This window comes from Coturnix japonica, chromosome 8, assembly GCF_001577835.2.
Source record: "Coturnix japonica isolate 7356 chromosome 8, Coturnix japonica 2.1, whole genome shotgun sequence".
Taxonomy (NCBI): Eukaryota; Metazoa; Chordata; class Aves; order Galliformes; family Phasianidae; genus Coturnix; species Coturnix japonica.
The window spans coordinates 6810151-6829991 of record NC_029523.1 but is presented as its reverse complement, the minus strand read 5'-3'; the positions used below and the strand labels follow the sequence as shown (position 1 = coordinate 6829991).

At 39.3% G+C, this 19841-nt stretch overlaps 1 protein-coding gene across 18 annotated transcripts in view; it reads right to left on the bottom strand.

The window, feature by feature from the left end:
• PRRC2C (proline rich coiled-coil 2C) overlaps positions 1-19841 on the bottom strand; it is a 62641-nt gene that overhangs the window by 36956 nt on the left and 5844 nt on the right. For 15 of the 18 annotated variants that reach the window (XM_015869646.2, XM_015869644.2, XM_015869650.2 and 12 more), the window contains exons 2-13: positions 11326-11493; positions 10808-10985; positions 8988-9094; positions 6470-6601; positions 5124-5302; positions 4689-4768; positions 3997-4130; positions 3826-3913; positions 3400-3541; positions 2440-2514; positions 1129-1738; positions 212-381 (exon numbers count right to left, since the gene is read on the bottom strand). In XM_015869646.2, the coding sequence (XP_015725132.1) occupies positions 212-381; positions 1129-1738; positions 2440-2514; positions 3400-3541; positions 3826-3913; positions 3997-4130; positions 4689-4768; positions 5124-5302; positions 6470-6601; positions 8988-9094; positions 10808-10985; positions 11326-11440 (2010 nt within the window). In that variant the 5' untranslated portion in view covers positions 11441-11493. Of the gene's footprint in view, positions 1-211; positions 382-1128; positions 1739-2439; positions 2515-3399; positions 3542-3825; positions 3914-3996; positions 4131-4688; positions 4769-5123; positions 5303-6469; positions 6602-8987; positions 9095-10807; positions 10986-11325; positions 11494-19841 lie in introns of those variants that run through there. The other 3 variants (XM_015869639.2, XM_032446332.1, XM_032446334.1) reach the window with 3 other exon arrangements.

The window sequence follows — 19841 nt, the reverse complement described above, 5'->3', positions numbered from 1 at the left end:
TTTAAAAGCCTCTCTTGTCTTTTGCTCACTTGTGTACTTTGAAAGTGACGGAAGTGCTTCTTACAAAACCAATTCTGCCAATACAACAGATATTACAGAAGCTGGAAACCAGTAACTTGGACTTCTTCCCCCCCCAAATGGTCACATTCTTATTCAGAATGAATCAGAAGACATTGTGTCATTCTTTTTTTTATGCAAACTAGCTGCTTACCTGCTGCCTCTGAAATCTCGGTGGTAATGATTTCTGGAACTGCTTAGAATATCCTGAGGAAACAGCAGGACGAGGTTGAGATCCTGATTCTGGTTCGCTCTCATGAGTCACCTGTGAAATCTCCTTTTCATTCCGACCACTGTCTTGTCGGGTAAACACTGCTTGATCTTCTGAAAAAACAGATGTAGAAGAAAAGAGTGCACTGTAAAGCTAATGATTTCACATTAACCAGAATGTCAGAAAATGAATATCTTTCTAAAATGAAAGCAAACCTGCTTTCTCTAACCTCACAGTTCTAGTTCCCAAAACACACAGACTAAAAGAAGAGCATCTCAAAACATTATTTCTCAGAGTTCCCTTTAAACTCAAATAATCATAAATGCTTGCTCAGTTAACACTGCAACTATTGTGTCATTTAAGAAACGTTACTGCATCGAATTTTAATCAATTTCTTTATGAACCAAACTTCAGTTTTACAATCATTTTTATCCATTTAAGGGATGACACCATTAAGAATAGTCTAACAAAGGCATTCAAGCTCCACTGCAAATATATGCATTAAGTATAAACATGCACTCTGTGTCTACTTCTCTAGGCTTGCTTAAAGAACAGAACAGCTGAACTAATTTATGTTGTTTTTTGGCAGTATGAATCACTGACTCTCTTAGCAAGAAAAGTCTTTTACTTTTTCTGTATTCTTCTACTCTCTGCTTAAATGACAGAACTCAATTTTTCCTTTAACACTTTGATGAGCTGGCCAGACAGGTCTAGCTCAAATGACAGAGTCAGCAGCTGTGGTGTGCCAGGAAAACATGATATGGATGCACAAAGTTAATCAGGTATGGAAAGCAGACCTCTAGATTAGTACTACACTCTGTGGCTCAGCTTCAAGAAAGACAACTTGCATGCAAGCATACCTTTTTCTTCCTTGTTATTCCTGCTTTCACTTTCCTGTTTTTCTACTACAGGTGTAACCACAGGTTCCACAGGCTCAGGAGCTTCATGTACTGGTTTCTCCTCTTCTTTCTCCTTCTCCTTCTCTTTTTCTTCCTTCTCCCTCTCATTTTCTTTCTCTTTTTCCCTTTCTTGCTCTTTTGCTTTCTCCAGTTTTTCTTTTTCTTCTTTTTCCCTTTCCCGTTCCCTCTCTTTTTCTTTTTCCCTTTCCCTCTCCTTTTCTCTTTCCCGTTCTCTCTCCCGTTCCCTCTCCCTCTCCCTTTCCCTTTCTCTCTCCCTTTCTCTTTCTCTTTCCCTCTCTCTCTCTTTCAGAGGGTCTTCCCGGGAGGGTTTTGTCATACAGCCAAATTTCTCATTTAACCGTTTCAGCTTTTCTGCACAGGCTGCTTTTCTTTGTTCTTCCATTCTTCTTTCTTCCTCCTCACGGCGTTTACGGGCTCGCTCAACTGCAGCAGATATCTCTGACTGCTGTCTTCTCCTCTGTTTCCAGATTTCATCTTCATCTGGTACTGGTTTAGGAGGAAAGGGTCCCTGCCTTCCAGGTCCTAGTTGGCGATCAGGAGGAGGAGGATGCTGTAGTATTAAAATCAGTGAGTCAGCTATGGCATGATTGCATAAAACAACCTAGCTGAAATACAACATTTTAACTGTTTGCCTACTAATGTATTTGGATGGCATTTTTACAAAGTAAGGTTTGAAAGACATCTTCCATGCAACCTGAACTCAAAGGCAGAAGATTCAGTTGAGCTTGTGTCACTTCTTACTGCTGCTTAATGCAAAGTGGCCACAAAGATGACAAATGCCTTTTAGACTTGGTTACAGTTTGCTCTGGCAGATCTCAGACAGAAAGTCCAAGTAGCCAAAGAAATTCATGGTTATCTTAAGCTAACCAAGATTTTAATGAGCACTGCTGAAAATTGGTGAGCAGCTACTACCTACACATTTGACTTGGAACTTGATTTCCCTGCTTGCCTGGGCATGCAGCCAATATTAAGCCACACTCAGCCCTTAAACACCTTCCTCACGTCCCTCTCCTATCTAGTCCCATTTAAGGCATTTCACATGACAAGATTCACACAATTTACAAAAACAATTAGCATCATGGCTGCATTGAGGTCTCATTCTTACTGACCCCAAGTACTACAATCATTTTAATTGTTACAGAAAAAGGCTAAACACTATGTGAAGCCATCACTTTTCCAAGTTTAATTTCTTCCATCACTGCATTAAGGAATTTAACTCAAGAAAATAAGGACAATGCTGATCTTTCTTACCGGTGGTAGAATAGATTTGGGATGAACAGGAGGACCACCTCTTTCATGTATAGAGGGCTGTGCTGGACCCCGATCCTATTCAATCAAACACAGTACCAGAGTAAATAACTTGTAACAAGAGTAAAGCTGGTGATTTTTCGGTATACTTTTTCCTGCTACATTAAAATACTCTATCTAGTGAAGTATCTTGCACAGGATACAGATTACTATGCAAAGAGGGCAAGAACATCTTCATTGCAGCTGAACAAGTACTTAAAAAGCATCAAAGTTTTGCAGTTTAATTCACTGCAGTGTTTTTCTTCAGATTCAGTGTAGCATCAAACCTTGGAAAATGACACTATCTTTCTACTGAGAAAAAGAGCAAAAAACCAAATTCAGGATCCCCCATTTTCATGGGGGTTCCTGGTGTCAGGAAATTTTCACTCAACACCAACAGCAGCTCTCATGGGGAAAAAAACCCCCACCCAGCTGAAGCAGGCACAAGCTGAGATGGTTGTCACTCTTCCTCTACTACAGGATAATTCAAAAACCAAAATGGCTGAACCGATGCATTCCATGATGTCTATAGAGAAATCCATCTGCCTGAGAAGAAATAAACTAACACACTACTGCAAAGCTGTACTGAAGAAAACCAGGTTATGATTTTAAAAAAAAGAAAATGAGGAAAGTGTGTGGGTCAACATGGCACTATTTCTCTGTGCCTCTACAAAATATGACGGACACCAGAATGGCTTTATCCACTGCCACAGCAATGGACAGACAAAATAATTAAAGTCTGTCAATTGAGCAACAGTAACTGACATAAGAGTTCTCATCTCTCACAACTGCAGGTTAGAACACACTAGACAAAGGCATGTTATTTTAATTTGGGACCAGAAGATAATGCTTCATAACCCTTAATCTGCCTGACAGTTTCACAAGAAGTAGGGTGGGAAGAGCTAAAGAGAAGAAAATGCAAACCTGGTCAAGCTGAGAACTTTTGCCATAAGATCCTTTGGTTGCTGCTGCAGAAGTCTGGGTGGCAGACTTAGCATTTGTCTGTTCTTCTGCTTCTTTCTGGCCATCGGGGCTCTGAGAATCTTTTGATGGTGTTTGCTCATCACTGTGCAAAGAGACAAGAAAAGTGGAAGGAGTATTCAATACCGTTCTTTGGTGATTTATCTTCCATCCTCAACATCTCTAAGCAAGAGTGAAAGATCCTCACAAGAAAAATCACTTCGACTTCATGGCCCCACAGGCTGCAGGCAGTTACGCAGTTTAAACCAGTACTTAATTACTGAAATAAGTATTACTGGAGTAAGCACTTCACACACTCACTTCATTCAAGTTTCCCAAAAGTTAAGCTATCTGTGTAGCCTTCACACACAACGAGCAGCTCCAACTCACCCACTTTCCTTCTCCTTTTGACTACTTCCTTGCTCATCGTCATCACTGAAATTCAGCTGCTCAGTGTAATCCACTTCACTCTGAGCACCTGACACACAAGCAAATACTCAATTAATCCTTCAGAAAAATTAAATATACAAAGACAAGAAATCATTAATCTGAGATTCTTACCCGCCCAGCCTTCATCAGCCTCAGCATCTAGGTTATCAAATTTATCAAGTTCTTTAAGTTCACTAGCACTAAGAATGGATGGGCGCTCAATAGGTTCTGAACACCACGAAGGTGGTCCTCTTCCCCTTGGCCCTCTAAAAGAGAAAGAGAAACAAAAGCCACCATCACTATGTTTTTCAGTAAAATGACTAGACAGAATGTCAAGTTGCACGACACTCATTTCAAGTACCCAGTACTATTTCCTCACATCAGTATACTTGTTATATATCACACACAAGACTGCTGCAGTTCAAATAATTACTGCCACACCATCACATAGGAAGAAGACTATTTTTAAAAAGGATTACAGTTCTACTTTAATTGAAGAGCAGTGGAGTTGTGAACCAGAAATCAATTACTTTCATTGCGACACTGGAGCAACAGTCCTTTTAAAGATAAAGTGCTGCTCAAAATCACAAACGTGTCCCCCTCTCCTGCTTTTTCCATTAAAAAGCTCTATAATATGCACGATTCTATTAGTTTTGCAGCCGAGTTGTCAAGCACTATACAGCAGTGCTCCACACAAGCCAAAGATATGACTAACTAGTGACAGTGTATAGTAGTAATCACCGCAATATTTTTGTTTTTAATTTTTCCCTTTCACAGGGGGATGCAGAGTTCATAATCACAGAATAAGAACATTTGTACCTTACCTACTAGGCTCAGAATTCGGAAACCTTGTTGGGCCTTGCATGGAAGGAGGATATGCCATTCTAGGATACTGATTAAACATCTAAGAAAAGTTTAAAACAGAAGCCATACGTTATAATTATCACCGTAATAGACATACTGAGAACAGTGGAATCATAATGGAAGTAAAGCAAGGCTTTTTACTCAAGTCTGATCTAATGACAACTGTGTTACCAAAGGTGGAATGATTACAAGTGCTCAGCAACCCCTGACAAGCTGAAGCTTAGTGCAGCAGGAGTGGCAACATGGAACCACATCCTTTGAGGAGCTGGCTGTGATCCCAGCTTCCTGCAAAACTACTAAGCATTCCATGGAAGAAGGATAAAAAAGGAATAAAGGAATCACAGTAGTCAATAACCAATCCCTGCTGCTTAAAACTTTGTGTAACCTTTACTTACGTAAGGTGGCATCATTGCCCTGTACTGAGATGAGATGGGTGGCTGCTGCTGACCATTCATCTTGGGCTGTGGGATCTGTGGTAACCGCGCATCCCTCTTCTCTGCTGCCTTCTGGCCATCGCTTTGTTCTGCTGAAGTAGCATTGCCATCTTCCTGCCCAAGAGCCTTAGCTTCTTGATCTGTTGGAGAATTGAGTGAATTGTTATTACCACCTTCTCTCCATCTGAGTAGACAGAATCAGTAAAAGAAGTCCATACTTGATCTTCCTAGGCAGTCTTCAGTGACATAGCTATCTGTGCAGATGGACATCTGCTACTAAGAAAACAGAGGTTTTCTAATACCCTTCAGCCCTACCATCCAACTGTGATCCCAAATGGTAAGAGTTATCTTTATAGACAGCTCTAGCTGCTTTTCTCTACCTGATCACAAATCACAGATCACAGAATGACCCGGGTTGGAAGGGACCTCAAAGATCATGTAGTTCCAACCCCCCTGCCTGGCAGGGCCACCAAACATACACATTTACTAGATCAGGTTGCCCAGGGCCCCATCCAACCTGGTCTTGAACACCTCCAAGGACGGGGCATCCACAACCTCCCTGGGCAGCCTGTTCCAGGGCCTAACCACTCTCCTAGTGAAGAACTTCCCCCTGATGGGGGGAGTGGAACTGGAACAGGCCCTACCTCCTAAAACACAATGCCATTTAGAAAGGATACTCATAATAGTACAAGATAGAGAAGAGTTTTAGCTGTGATAAACCACTACTGGTTTGATGCACAGATGCTGCCAATGGAAAGATCAAGCTTAAGAGGACTATCACAAACTCCTCAAGGGGTTCAAAATGAAATATTTGTGCATTACAATTCAAAGTAAAGAATATCCAGATATTGGCTTGTATCTCTTATAAAGGATGCAATAGAAGTGATGAGGGTTGTATTTTATTGGTTATAAGGATAGTTTTTGAATATACATTCTAGCTGTCACAGAATCTAGCAGATGGAAGAGAAGACCAATAGTGTGCAGCAAACACTCCTCAGAGCATCAGCCTGGGCAAATATGAAGTGAACTGTAGGATACGATTAAATACCTGTTTTCCACACCAGGAACACAGTAAAGCAAAAAAGGAACCAAACACAAAAATCTTTATAACAAGCTCTCAAGCAATGGAACCATATAACAGAAAAGACAGTTACAAGATTTTCAGGTAGGTGGACTGTTAGTAGGTGTTTATTTATTGCAATAGCAAATCTTTAAAATAGAACTCATACATTTCTTCCGTAAGGGGAGCAAATACGCATTCCAAACAACTGCATGCAGTTTCACTAAAATTTCTACCATATACTTACTTTGTGGTCTCAAGCTCGGTCCATGGACCTCTTCCGATGCATCTTTCTCTTTGCCTGACTTTTCTTGATCCCCAGCTGCCGGCAGACTGGGAAACTCTTGCTGGAAATAACTATTTACTGGAAGAGCTGGGCCTACAAAATAAGATATCCAGAGTCACAAATTTTCTGTAATCAAAGCAGTTCAGAGACTGCTCTTATAAGCCTGATCATCCTTAAAAAATAAGGCATAAAGGCATTAGTTTAATGGCAATAGGATCTGCGAGCCAGGAATACTCCCCACAAACATTTATATTCACTATTAAAGCTGCTGAATGGCTACAAGGTAAACTGACAAAAAAAATAAGCAGTTAAAAAAAAAAAAACCCAACCTCTATTATAAACTATTTTTTAAGCCATCAGCTATAAGAGCCATCATCTCTGATCCCAGAAAGGATCATGGATCACAGCAGTAACAACACAGCATGAAAGACAAGGATCTAGTTTTGTTCTTTCTTTTTTATGGGTTAAATGTTAAGCACAACATAAACTCCTCTCTTTTCACTTTCTTTGTAATATGATGACAGCAAATACCACAATAATAACCTCTATGCCCACAGATCAGCTTAAAAGCATTCAATCTTCCAACTTCACCTACTACAGGTCACGTTAACTTGTTTTTTGTTACTGGGCATCAAATGCTTCATGGTCCTAAGCAGCCACATCCAGCAGTTTAAGGCAACTGAAAACTACAGCCACACTAAGTAAATGGCCTGCAAGGCATGGGAACCATTTTGGAGGGCCTGAAGCAGGTTAAGTTTCACCAGTCTCAAAACATGTTTTCTGCTCAAGCTTATGCAGCAACAATGTTTCACTTGCAAAACAATAGTATCCTCAGTTAGCAACCTAACATCACCTAAGCTATCAGCCTCAGACACATCTTCAGCCAACAACAGCTGTTAAAGACTTCAAATTTAATATGGTGGCAATTAACCCCCAACTCCTAACCAACACATGAGCAAAAGAAATACACACCCCCCATCAGATTTTGCAATTATTTTTTTCCTGCATGGTTATCAATAGCATCCGAGAAGGATTCAGTTTATCCCCACTCAGCTGATGTCTTATCCAAAGCAGCTGGCTAAACGACTGCTGAAACACGTACAAGGCATCTGGAAGAAGTACAAGTTCCACTAGCAGACTGGAGATCGGGAAACTATGAACACAATAGGTGTATCCCAACTTTCTAACTATGGATGATGGCAAGCAGCTGAAGCCAATTCTCTTATTTCTTCTGGAAACAGCAAACCCACTACTGCATTAATTGAATGAAATGAGGATGCCATCTGGGCTTGGCACGCAAGCTGCCATGGTAACCATAAAATAGTTAGCTAAATGCATTCTGAAGCCACTGAGCTGAATCATTATTTCAAATCATCAGAGATGATTTTATCAGCTTATGTAGAAAGGCTGATGCAAAATTATCTGCATTCCAGTGTTAAATCCATTTTAAAAGAAAACCTGTTATTATACAATACTCCTGCAAGAGCTATATGGAGAGAGATTCTACATCTGAGAACGAAGAAAGCACTGAGCACTATCACAAGAGAGCAAGAAACGCAGGATATCAAATTGCCACTTGTACCACTCACAGCAAGAAATGGCAAAATTAGATATGTGATTTTAACAAACTCCAAACACAGCCTTAAAAGCTACCTCCATATCATTTCAATTTCACTATTCTCAGATATCTGTAGAGAGCTGACTTGTTCCCAATAAGGAAGCCAAAATTCCCTTTTTTCAGTCGCAAGTCTTCAATTTAAGGAATAAAACATGTCATATGTTATTTTCCATAATGGCTACGTGGAAACTCTGAGTAAACTCTTAACTCTATGATCAGTTCTTAAGCTCTGCTAAAGATTCAATTTGACCTCACACCTGTCATGAAAACACTCAACCTGCGATCCACAATTGTGGAAATTGTGTGTAAGGACTGAGAACAATTATGTAAAACAACCAAATACACTCTCAATGCTTATCCTGAGCCAAAAAAAAAAAACAATAACGCTCGAACAACAACTTGCTTGAACACTACCACTTTGAAAACAAAATAATCTATAAAAGGGAAACTATGGTGGTAGCACACATTTAAACAGAAATGAGACTATACACATGTAGCACAAAACGATCTGAAGTTATGACCAAATTGACCGCTAACAACTATTTATGGTTCTTATGCAAAAAATTGTAGGTGTTACAGTATGAGGCTGAGATTTTTCTCAAGACCTCATGCTCAGGTCATTACTCCTGTGGCAATAAAAAATAAAAATAGAGGCTATTCAGGTTCTTTAAAAGGCAGTCAGACCTGCTGCTAAACTGGGCTGGAGTTTACTCAAGTGACAGGACAACCTCTCTTACAGGCCATGAAAGCTTCTTCCACAGCCTTCTCAGTTGGTGCTGTTCTGCTCAGGACTCAAAAGGCTGCTGAATGGGCTGCTGAGCATTCACGGCCAAGAACCTCAGTACCTTTAACATCACTTACCATCCTGTCCACCTGGCTTGGTGTTGGCCCACGATTTGGCAACAGGAGCTGCTTCTGGAGGAGCAGGAACAGCAGGTTTTGGCTGTGTCTGCGGCACCTCTGGCTGTCTGTGGAGTTAGAGGAAAAGAGCTCATGAATGCAAGATTGTCAGGATTACTGCTGCAAACAAGTGAATGAAAGGAGATAACTATGCAGCTGAAGAGCCAATAACTTCTCTGTGAAAAAAGCATTTTCTTACATAAAAGGAGCTGTAACAGTAAAGTTAAAATTGGAATAAATTAGCTAATTCTTTTGAAAAAGATGAAAAGTGGAGAGGGATGAATGAAAACAAAGGGGCAGAAAACACAGTCAGTCATGAACAGAATTATAACTTTCTAAGCAGCTTATCGGACCATCTGAAACCAATTTACAACTATGGAAGGGAATAATTCAGAGTAATGCTCTTGGGTTGGGAGTGGAAAGCACTTTAAAAACAGATCACCATGAATGGAGGGAAAGACAATTATGCATGTCAGAACTCACTACATACAGGCACTGGTAAGGCCTGAGACACCATGAAGAAATTTGTGGGCACCAGGAATCAGAATAGGAAAATTTACCTTGATGAAGATCAAATACAGTCTCAGACATTTAAAATAACGCCTCATTCCGTACAATCTAAAAGGTGACTGCATTCTAATGGAAGATATTTTTTAATCTAGACATTTCTGAAATCTGCATATATAAATAACTTGAGACTCCAAAGCATCAGAGCCTGTAAGACCTCCAGCTCCTGAGCATCTTTATTTTTTATTCACGGGGGAAGTCTAATAGTCTAGAACCACTTTATTAACCCAGTGAAGAGATAACTGGTGAAATAACAGGCTGGAAAAACTAAGCAGTGACACAATAGGGGGAAAAAAAGGATTTATACTTGATACAAGTATCAGAAAGCTTTATACATAAAATGAAACATTTATAAATGCACTGAAAAACGGAGAACTACAGTAGTAACTACAAAAAGTCGTTGAACACAAAGGACAGCTATTTATTGAGAAACACAATCAACTAATTGAACATGCTTCTAAGCATATGTAGCAGGAAAGGTGTAAATGAAAGTGTGTTTTTATTAAACAAGCTATTGAGCTCCACACCAATTTAACTAGATCAAATGGAAATGACCTCTGGGGTACAGGAACTACCATACAAAACACTGGGCAGAATATTGTACATAGGTTTCCCAAACCGAAGATAAAAGCTAAACACAAATGTGTATTATGAACAGATAGAAAAATAAAGTAGAAATTCAAACTAATGCATACAAAATAAAGAGTTTTTAAGTTTTTCCTGACATACATCAGGAAAACCACACTAAATCAAACAGATTTTTTGCATACTCACCAATTCTCAAGTTAAATTTAACTTAGCTGCAATGTACTCAAGGACTTCTCTTAGTTTCAAAAGGAATTTAAGGTGATTATACCAACTTGTATAAGAATATACTACAGGATTTCATGTAAGGAGCCACCAAGACTTAAAGAAAGGTAGCCATGTCCAGTGCCCTCTTACACCAGATTTATAAACATACCGCCTTCAACCTAAGCAGCACTTTTTTGTTGGTATTTTCTTTGTTGTTGTTCCTCCCTCTTCTCCCCCAACAGCAAGATTATTCCTTACAAAAATTAATAATATTAATATTTGAGGTGCTATTTCCTCTCTAGTATCTCCCTAGAGGATTACTAAGCCTAACAAATTCCTTCCCATTTCCCATCCATTGTGAGTTTTAGAAAACCTGAGAGAAATACTACAACAAAACAACCCTGATTTCACTGCTCACTTACTTCTCTTCTTCGTGCTGTTCTTGTTTTGAAGCCCATCCTGTGCCATCCTTAGGCACAATGTTCACATTGGGATCATTGCCTTTGTTCTCTGCTTTGAGACTAGGGAGGTTGGCTGGGGGAGGCATCCTCCTTGAAATAGCAACTTTTCCAAGACTTTGTAATCCATGGCGTGTGGCAACTGCATACCAAAACAAAGTGCAAGTTAGCAATGCTGTTTAGCAGGCAGTGCTCCTGCAAAGCTGCAGAAACCAGTGAAAATGTTTAAAAGGGAGGGAGGAAGGGAAGGGAATTTAAGAATATAAGGATTAGAAAATCAATTTCTTTTTGTTGTTTAATTTAAAAAAAAAACAAGTAACCAGCAACTGAAACCAAAACTGCGTTTCACAGTTCTTCCATTTAACTATTGTATGAAGCAGCTCAAAAACTTTGCTGTGGTTAACGATCCCATCATCCTCTTAATTAGCTTTACAACAGTGAAGGTGAAACAAAAATGCCTAAACGAAGGCAGTTTAATTTACCTGTGGTTTTCTGAGTTTCCAGTGACTTTCCTTTGTAAGTATTAAAGAGACTGAGCGTTGCATACTTCGTTTTTCCATCCTTTGCTTTTGTACTCTGGCCTGACTTTTCCGACATTTCGATGGAAACTCATCGAGTCTGGTACCGCCCGCTCACTCCTTAAAATCAGCCTGAAAACAAGAACACCAGAGAGATAAATCAACTTGAATGTAAGCCAGAACTTGAGACAGTGGTCATAAAATGACACTTTACAGCATATTTAATACTATTAAGCATCACTTCATTTAAGCAAACTGAAGATGCATTATAATATGTTAGACCAAGGAACAGTTTATGTTCTGAAACAATATGTCATCACAAAATCAGGAGAATCAGCATTTAAACAGCATCAAACTCTCAGTACTGTCTATAATCTCAAATTTACAAAAAAAGAAAATACTCAAAAAAAACCCCGCAAACATTAAAAAAAAAACAACAAAAAACAACAAGCAGAGTTTCCACCAGCAACCAGTTCCCCACTGGGGAAGCACAATGACCTCATCCCTCCTGTCAGCCAAGTGCTCAGATATCACAAACTGCGACACAATATTTCTGGAATTTGCTTTTTCCAATTAAAACCACCATAAACTCAGCAGCTAGAGAAATGAAATACAACCAAATCTGAAGCCTAATTATCAAAACTAGAAACATGATATGTTCAGACATATAGGTAAACAATTGCTTGAATTAAAAGCTATGCTATTCTTGTAACAGTAAATCGCAGGGCTGCTAGAGAAGGTCTTCTCTCCTCCCTTCTTTCCCCAGTCTAACAGATCTTCAGAAGAGCCACCCAGTAATTATCACTGATGTTTCTCTTGTTCTTAGAAGGAACTTGACAGAGTTTCCGCTCATCATCAGCTAGGAGCACAAGCAGGCATTCATTAAACTGACTAGACAATAATATTCTGTTTAAATCTTAACACTACTGGGAAAAATATCACTACAGCCACCATAATAAACGTTTTTCACATACTGCCATGTCAATTCCAAAAGCTATGAATGCTCGAATATTCTTGCTTTTACTCTAGGACCAGACAGCAGGAAGCAAGACACAGCTGTCCAACCTGCTCAAACTCTTTGGTGATAACTAACTTCATGGTCAAACTCAGTCTCCAAAGACCTTCGAGAGGAACTCAATTTGCATGCAAGGCACTCACACACTATTAAGAGACTGTACGGATATGCAGCTGAAAGAATATATCCTTGGTTGGTCATGATGACATAAACCAATGGCAAAAGACCGAGCAAGTCTCATATATATAGATATAGATATAAGAAGGATTCCCACCCCACTCTGCCTTCTACTTCCATTTACAAGCCACCAACAAAAAGATGAGGAAATGGAGATGTGAACAGCCTTAGTGTGGCTTTCAGCTTCAGCAGGATTCAGGCCAGATGCTATTCCATTAGAGCACATGCAGACTCTTGCAAGGGGACAGTCTTCAGCTTTGTACTGGGCCACATGCGTGGTTAAGAAATACATTTTGCACTCCTACAAGGAGAAAGCAACTCCCAGATATTTTTGCTAGACTGGTCAGTATCTTTACATCATCCAGAGACTTGAAAAACAGGCTGGAAGTAGGGTGACATCAGCCCACCATCTGTCCAAAAAAAATAATACTTTTTGAATGTCAAATTTACAGAAATCAGTGAAATAAATTTTGTTACTGATAAGGTAGCAATTAGTCTTAACTCTGTTAATCAAACCTTTAACAACAAAAACACATCAACTGTATAGCTCTGAACAGCAGCAACATAAAAAAAAATCCACTTCCACAAATGAAATCATTCCCATGGCAGCAAACGGGACGGGCAGCAGCAAAAGCAACACGAGCAGCTGGCAGGGTTTAGTGCACAACCAAGAAACTTACGCAAATCAGTGATTCATTTTTAAGGACTACAGTTACTCCATGGATAATTAAAGGTCTAGTGCTCCTAAACTCCTGCAGCAAAGATTACCTTTCGGACACTTAGTAACATTATCAAGTAACACAAATGACCTTTGCTGTGGCCTGAAGACCTGCATATTAAAATTATTACTGTAATTCCTTTATGAGACTTTTTTCAGACTGCAGTCTGTTGGCTTATTTATTAGATCCTGCAATGAACTCAAGTACGTCTACAGAAATCAGCACAGCAAGTAGTCATCACTATGCCCACTGATTCCCGAAACCCACTGTTAAGGAACATTTACTTGGACCCTCTGAGATACTTACAGTCAGTAGAAAAACAAATTGAATGCAGTATATTAACATAGAACAGCAAACAGGAAAATCTGACACCACACAGACCTTTCCCACCAAGCTCCTCATCTGCTCTGATCATTTCAGATTCCCCCTAAACAAGTTATTTAGAATAGTGATGATTCACATCTCTGCGCATTTGACAAAGTCTTTGATTAGGATAAGCCGCATACCAGGAAAGATCTTAATTTCACTTTGGAAAAGTGTTCTTCTGCGCTTAAACAAGGAAAAGATTTCTGAGGTCACTTTTCTAGGACTGGAATGGTAAGGAGATGGTAAGGAGTTGAAAACATTTAACATAACTCAGCAGCTGCTGTTGTCTGGTTTCCTTCTCTCTCTTGTACCATGCCCATGTCAGCGTTCTGTGGTTTTATTATACGTATTAAAAAGTTTTACAAAATTCCATTTCAGTACAGACAAGCATTTTGTCTAAGTTATGACATTTTGTTATCTCCACGAATAAATACACACAGGCACCTCTAAAGGGAACAGAGTTATGTAAAGCCTTCAGTAAAAAGTTGTTGGCAAGAGGTAGATCAACTCTTAACTACTGCCATGGGGACCCAGTTCATTTGCTTTGTTACAGACTCCTGAGGAACCCTGTCCATGTCTGAGGTACAACACACACCATCCCTCATTTCTGAGGGAAAGATTCCTATTCTCTCTGTTTTCCAGGCATCCCATTCTAGCTGAGGTAAGCACAGATGGCTGCATGAAAACATCTAAACTGTATTTTATGCACTCCCACTTGTCAACTTCTAAGCAAAGTCTTTTGTTTCTTTTTTGTTGTTTTAGTTGTTGTTTCAACATAAGCATAACATGTCAGGAGACTTCTACAGCAAGACTACAGTTATCTTTTACACAGTCCAATCAGCTCAGGACATCCTCCCCCCAGTTCAGTTCACCCTTCATGCACTCAGTCACTTACCACAGGCAATTTGTGCATAAACTATACCTAATTTGGAAGTTCCAAAAACATTAACTAAACAGCAGCAGCATCCCCTCATTCCCTATTTAACTCAGAATAGTTCATCCCATCACTTTCACTCCAAAGACGTATTTTGGCTGAATTGGAAAGGATGAGCTGCAATGACATAAGATGAGGCACATAATTTAAGACAAACCTTCCACATGTTTCCTCAGAACTGAAATTCTCGGTGCCTCAAATATCCATCTGTGAAGTAGGAAACTTTAAACAAAACAAAAAACAAAAACAAAAAACCCCACACGTGATATGAAAGTTTATTCATAACCAGGCCATGTTTGCAACTCTCAAGGCAGAAAACAAGAAACAAATCCAGGAAGACTTCTTGTAGCATCTTCCTCTGAATTTAAGCACACTAAAAAAGTGGTTAAGGAGCAAAAAGCTTCACATACAAATTTGTCACTTGAATCTGTTTTTAACTGTGTTTTTTAGGATGGCTCTATTTAGGGCACACTGAAGTATGTGGTTCTGTTTGAAACTAAAAATAAATACAATGTAAATAAACCCAAATCTTTCTTGCCATATGCAATAAATGGATATTAAGAGGCAGATTTCCCAAATTCATTATTTCTAATTTTGAAAGAACACCCCTGATATCTCAGTAAGACCTGCACTCGACACCCACAGATAACATGGCATCAAAAACTTCAGCTACAAAGAAAGGGTTTTTATTTCAAGGCAGCTGCCTCACATGTGCAAAAAGCATTACCTGCAGCTAGACAGTATGTTCCGAACATTTATAGGATACCCTGAAAAACAGTCACCAGATCATTTAGAGCAAAGTGAAATCAAAACAGCACAACAAAGGATGCTGGATTCTATGTAACAGGATCCCAAGAAAGCTCTCCTCATGCCTTATCTATAGCAAACCACGTAAAAGGAACATATTATTTTACAAATGAGCACTGCTGTGTAATTACTGATCCTCACTTCTCTTCCACATGTCTAGATTTTGTGCTCTCTGCTTTTCAGGCAAGCCTGAGGAGTGCACAATGCACAGGTCACACAGGTTACAAACTCTGTGAAAGTTAGTGTCCAAGTACAAAAGAAAAGCCTTTAAATACCATCTCTTCTGCAGCCATCACCTCTGAGGAGGAACTGCAGCACAGGCCAATCCCCTAAGCACTGGGCATGCAGGAGAGAAGTGCTGTGAATGACCTCAAATGGAAACATCAAGGACTTGATCTCCTTAGAACCAAGGCATTCTCTAAGATGAAGATGAAGCAAAGCAGGCCCTGCTAGCTCTTCAAATTACTCACCTTCAAAGCCTATTAATGTTTCGGAAAAAAAACCTACCAGAACTAACTACATGCTGGGTGGAGAGCAGTTCACAACAGCAGACAGTCACCTGAGGACATTATCCCATCTTATGCATCTTAAAAAACATACAGTCTGTAGATGCCAGAAATGAGCATCCACAAATATGCCTGCATTAGTTTTGAGGCAAAGATGTACATTTTAAAACAGAGCTACTACAACAAGCAATGAGAACCAAAATTAGGCACTTACAAAAGCTGTATGTGATAACCAAGTGTTCTGCAAATCATATTTTAGTTCAAACTACAGATCTGTAGAGCAAGCAAAACTTCTGCAGCCTTAAACTGTAAGGCAGCTTGTTCAACTGTCTTGTGAGAAACAGTGTGGCCTTGAACACGGCCTTACAACAGCATAACCAGCATCAAGCCACAGGTATGAAGGGAACCTTCGTTAGGTTCTCTCAAATATAAGATGGCACCAGTAAAGGTGACAAACACTTCTGAAAATCAACTTTCAGGACATATCCTGCAGCAGAGAAAGGCTACAAGGAATTAAAACAGACTTATTTCTACTTCTTTTTATCAGAGCATTGTAAAGAACAAAAGGAAAAATGAGTTAAGAGGGCTGGCTGGAGTCAAAAGCCAGAGATAGAAACAATGGCAGCCATGCAAACCTCCAGTCTGTCTCTGCTCACAGATCTGAATAAATATTTAAGGGTATGTGCATGAACAACTCCCTTAACAGTTCTCACTGGTAATAAAACTGTCAAAACCACATCAAATACTTCCATGTATCACAAGGCTATTTTTGTCTAGAAACAGTAATTAATAATAATTGTACTCTTTATGAACTCTTTTCCTTCTGAATTTTACCCAGGGCATGGAGAGTTCATGGTCCTGCCCCCTCACAGGCAGAACGATGCCAGTACAGCTGCATAAGATATCTGAGGAAAGAAAGGAAAAGGGACAGTTTTCATTTTGTTTAGTTTGAGGATAATTTTCTGCATGTTTAGAGTATCATATGAAGCTGTTCATTACTTTAACAAACACCATCTAAATATTAACTAAAACAGTATCACCTCCTTTGGGCTTCAGTACTTTCAGTAATTACATCCCTTTTTTCCATGTTTTACTCGTTAATATAAGAAGCTGTTCATCAGCACAACAGTTATATTTTTACCTTCTAAAAGGAAGGAGATAATGCAAAGAGGCACTTAAAATATGAATGTAACCATTCTCATAACCAAAATAATGAAGTTAAGCACCTCACTAAAAATTTATTCAGCTCTTATCTATTCTACATGCAGAAGATTTAATACTTCTGCCTATGTTAGCTTTACAACTGCACAGGAACGCCTCAGGCTACAGATTCTTCCATAACTGAGATGCAAAGCAAGTTCTATCACAAGAAGTTTCAAATCTAAAAATGTACAAAGTGCTATCAGTGAGGCACTTAAGTAGTATAAGACTGTCCTCAGAAGCCACAAAATAACACACCTCAGCCATGCTTTTGAGATGCACTCAACCTCTAAAGGTTGCTACACTACCAAAGCAAGGCCCAAAAACTGCTGAACTCTTTCACTGTCACCCTTTCAAAGAGATGGCCACACATGGAATCAGTGTAACTACTCTTAAAATGAAAAATAAGGCTCTCAAATTCTGAAGAAAATTGTTATGGCTGCAGTAATATTCAAGACCTGAAATCAGCTCCATTTAGGAAGAATAAAGACAGTTAAGTAGAGGTTCTATAATGAACAAACAAAACCAACCATCCTTTCGAAGAAAAAAGCAGTAAGAGCAAAGCACTGGTATCACTTCTCTCACTGGAAAAGGCTGATAACCAACATTAAATTTCTGCTTACATTTCACATGAAAGCCATGATCTTCCAAATACCTTTAGGCATCTAATTTCCACTGACCATAACAGGAAGTGAGTTCTTACACAAACAGAATTAAGACTTCAGATCTCACCCTAGGAATCAAACTAGCTCAGACTGTCAGTAACTTCTTAGTGTTTCACTGTTACAGTTCCAAAACATACCAACTGCCAGCAATGCAGCTAACTTGTACTTTGTAGCTCCTAAGGAAAAGCAGGTTGTTCCGAGGTAGCACTGCCACCTCTCAGAGAACAAAAACCACAGGGATGTAGGCAGCAAGTCCCCACAGAGCAGGACTCCTAAGAGAGCAAGTGATGCTCCCAAGCAACAGGCAGCCAAGGGAGCCTGGAGCACAAAGCCCTGTTCACTAGCATTAGATGTATGCGTGGCTCAAAACCAGCAAGAAAACATCTCAGACTAACACTCCTCTGTCTCTCCATTGAAGATTTCACTCTTTCTAGTCCGTGTGCTGATCTATTTAAATTCTCTATATAGGAAAAAAAAAAAAAAGGAAAAAAAGAAAAAAAAAAAAAGATTTCTTTTTTAAAGACACATCCACAGATATTATTATTATTATTTTTTAAAGTAGCAAGGTCAAGTACTACATCAACAAGATCAACTTCATAAACATCCCTAAATAAAAGTCACATCCTCAACCCAATTAGAGGTTAAACTTAGAACTCCAAAGCTTTCACTCATGACTGTCACATCCAAAACTGTTTCCAGAACTTCAGAACAGCAGCAGAAAGTGATTCTTACACCTACCTGAAGTTAAATGACGACAAAGGCTGTAAGCAGGACCTACCTTTTCCAAAAATTCCACTCTTAAGAGTTCTAAAAACACCTTCCTGTTCCAGCACTCAAGCAATATCACCACAACTCAATGACAGTGATTAACCAGTACTGTATTAACACCAATTTTCCTACAAGTACCATGTTTTCAAATTACCAAAGTACATTGAAGCAGCTTCTTCGCCAGAATGTTATTTCAAGAGATTCCTGTGAAGACTGACAGTGCGTGCCACACATAAGGCAGAACTAGCACAACATGCAGCTCAGGCACCAACACCACGAAGCTATTCTTGCCTCTTTCTGATAAACCTCAAAGAGAAATTAGAATAGTCTAACTGCTCTGCAGGATTACCAAATATATTCCAAAGTATGTTTCCGTAAATCTGTAATCCAAAATCTCTTTAGAGTTCAATATTAAGGCAAGCTACTGCGCTCCTAATTAGCCCGACTAACCTTCTCGAGTCTTTAGTTCTCTGCCACTAAATATCAGAGCACATCTTTTGCAAGACAGATTTTTGCTTTCCCAGTTTCACGCAGTTTGCTAAGGAACTTTTCCAAATGGTCCATTTTTAATTGCAGCAGGACTTCTCAAGTGCTGGAAGGAAGCCAGGACCAGGAGAAAAAATAAATGTAAGAACAGCTTCTATACAATTAAGGAGAACATCATAATGAGATGCATTCTCATTACTTCTGGGAGCAGAACAATGTGAGCTTTTCACCCAACTAGCTTTGCAACTCACAGATGCCAAATGAGATTTTTATTTTCAAGATTTCCAAGAGTTTATTAACCAAATTTCCATTATTTAGAAGAATGAGAATACTTCAAAGCCCTTGGACTGATCTGCTGACTATATGGAAAAAGATAAGTGAATAAAGTAAGGCAAATTATCGCAGAAACAATCCGTATACCTGCTATTAAAGAGCACTCAAGTAGTAGTTTAGTAGGCAGCAAGTTTCTCTGAATAAAGAGAATGAACATAACCTGTCTTACCTATCAGTTATCTTTAACTGAAAAAGAAAGTTGAACTGTACACGAGGCTTCTCACAAACTAATTCAGGTCAGTTTATTCTGACCACAGCTGCTTTTTGCAAAGGCATCTGTTAATGTTTAAGATCACAAACGGTCCATTAAATTACAACAGCACTTAGCATGCTGTCACAAGTACCACTTTGTTTCCTGCTCAACTGCATCACACCATACAGCACAAGCCTGGGAAGGCCAAACTCCTGGCATGGCCGTTGTCGTCAGGCATAGCAAGGGCAACATGGGGAGTCTCCTTAGTGTCACCAAAGTAGCACTGTTCTGCTTGCTGAGAACAGCATGTC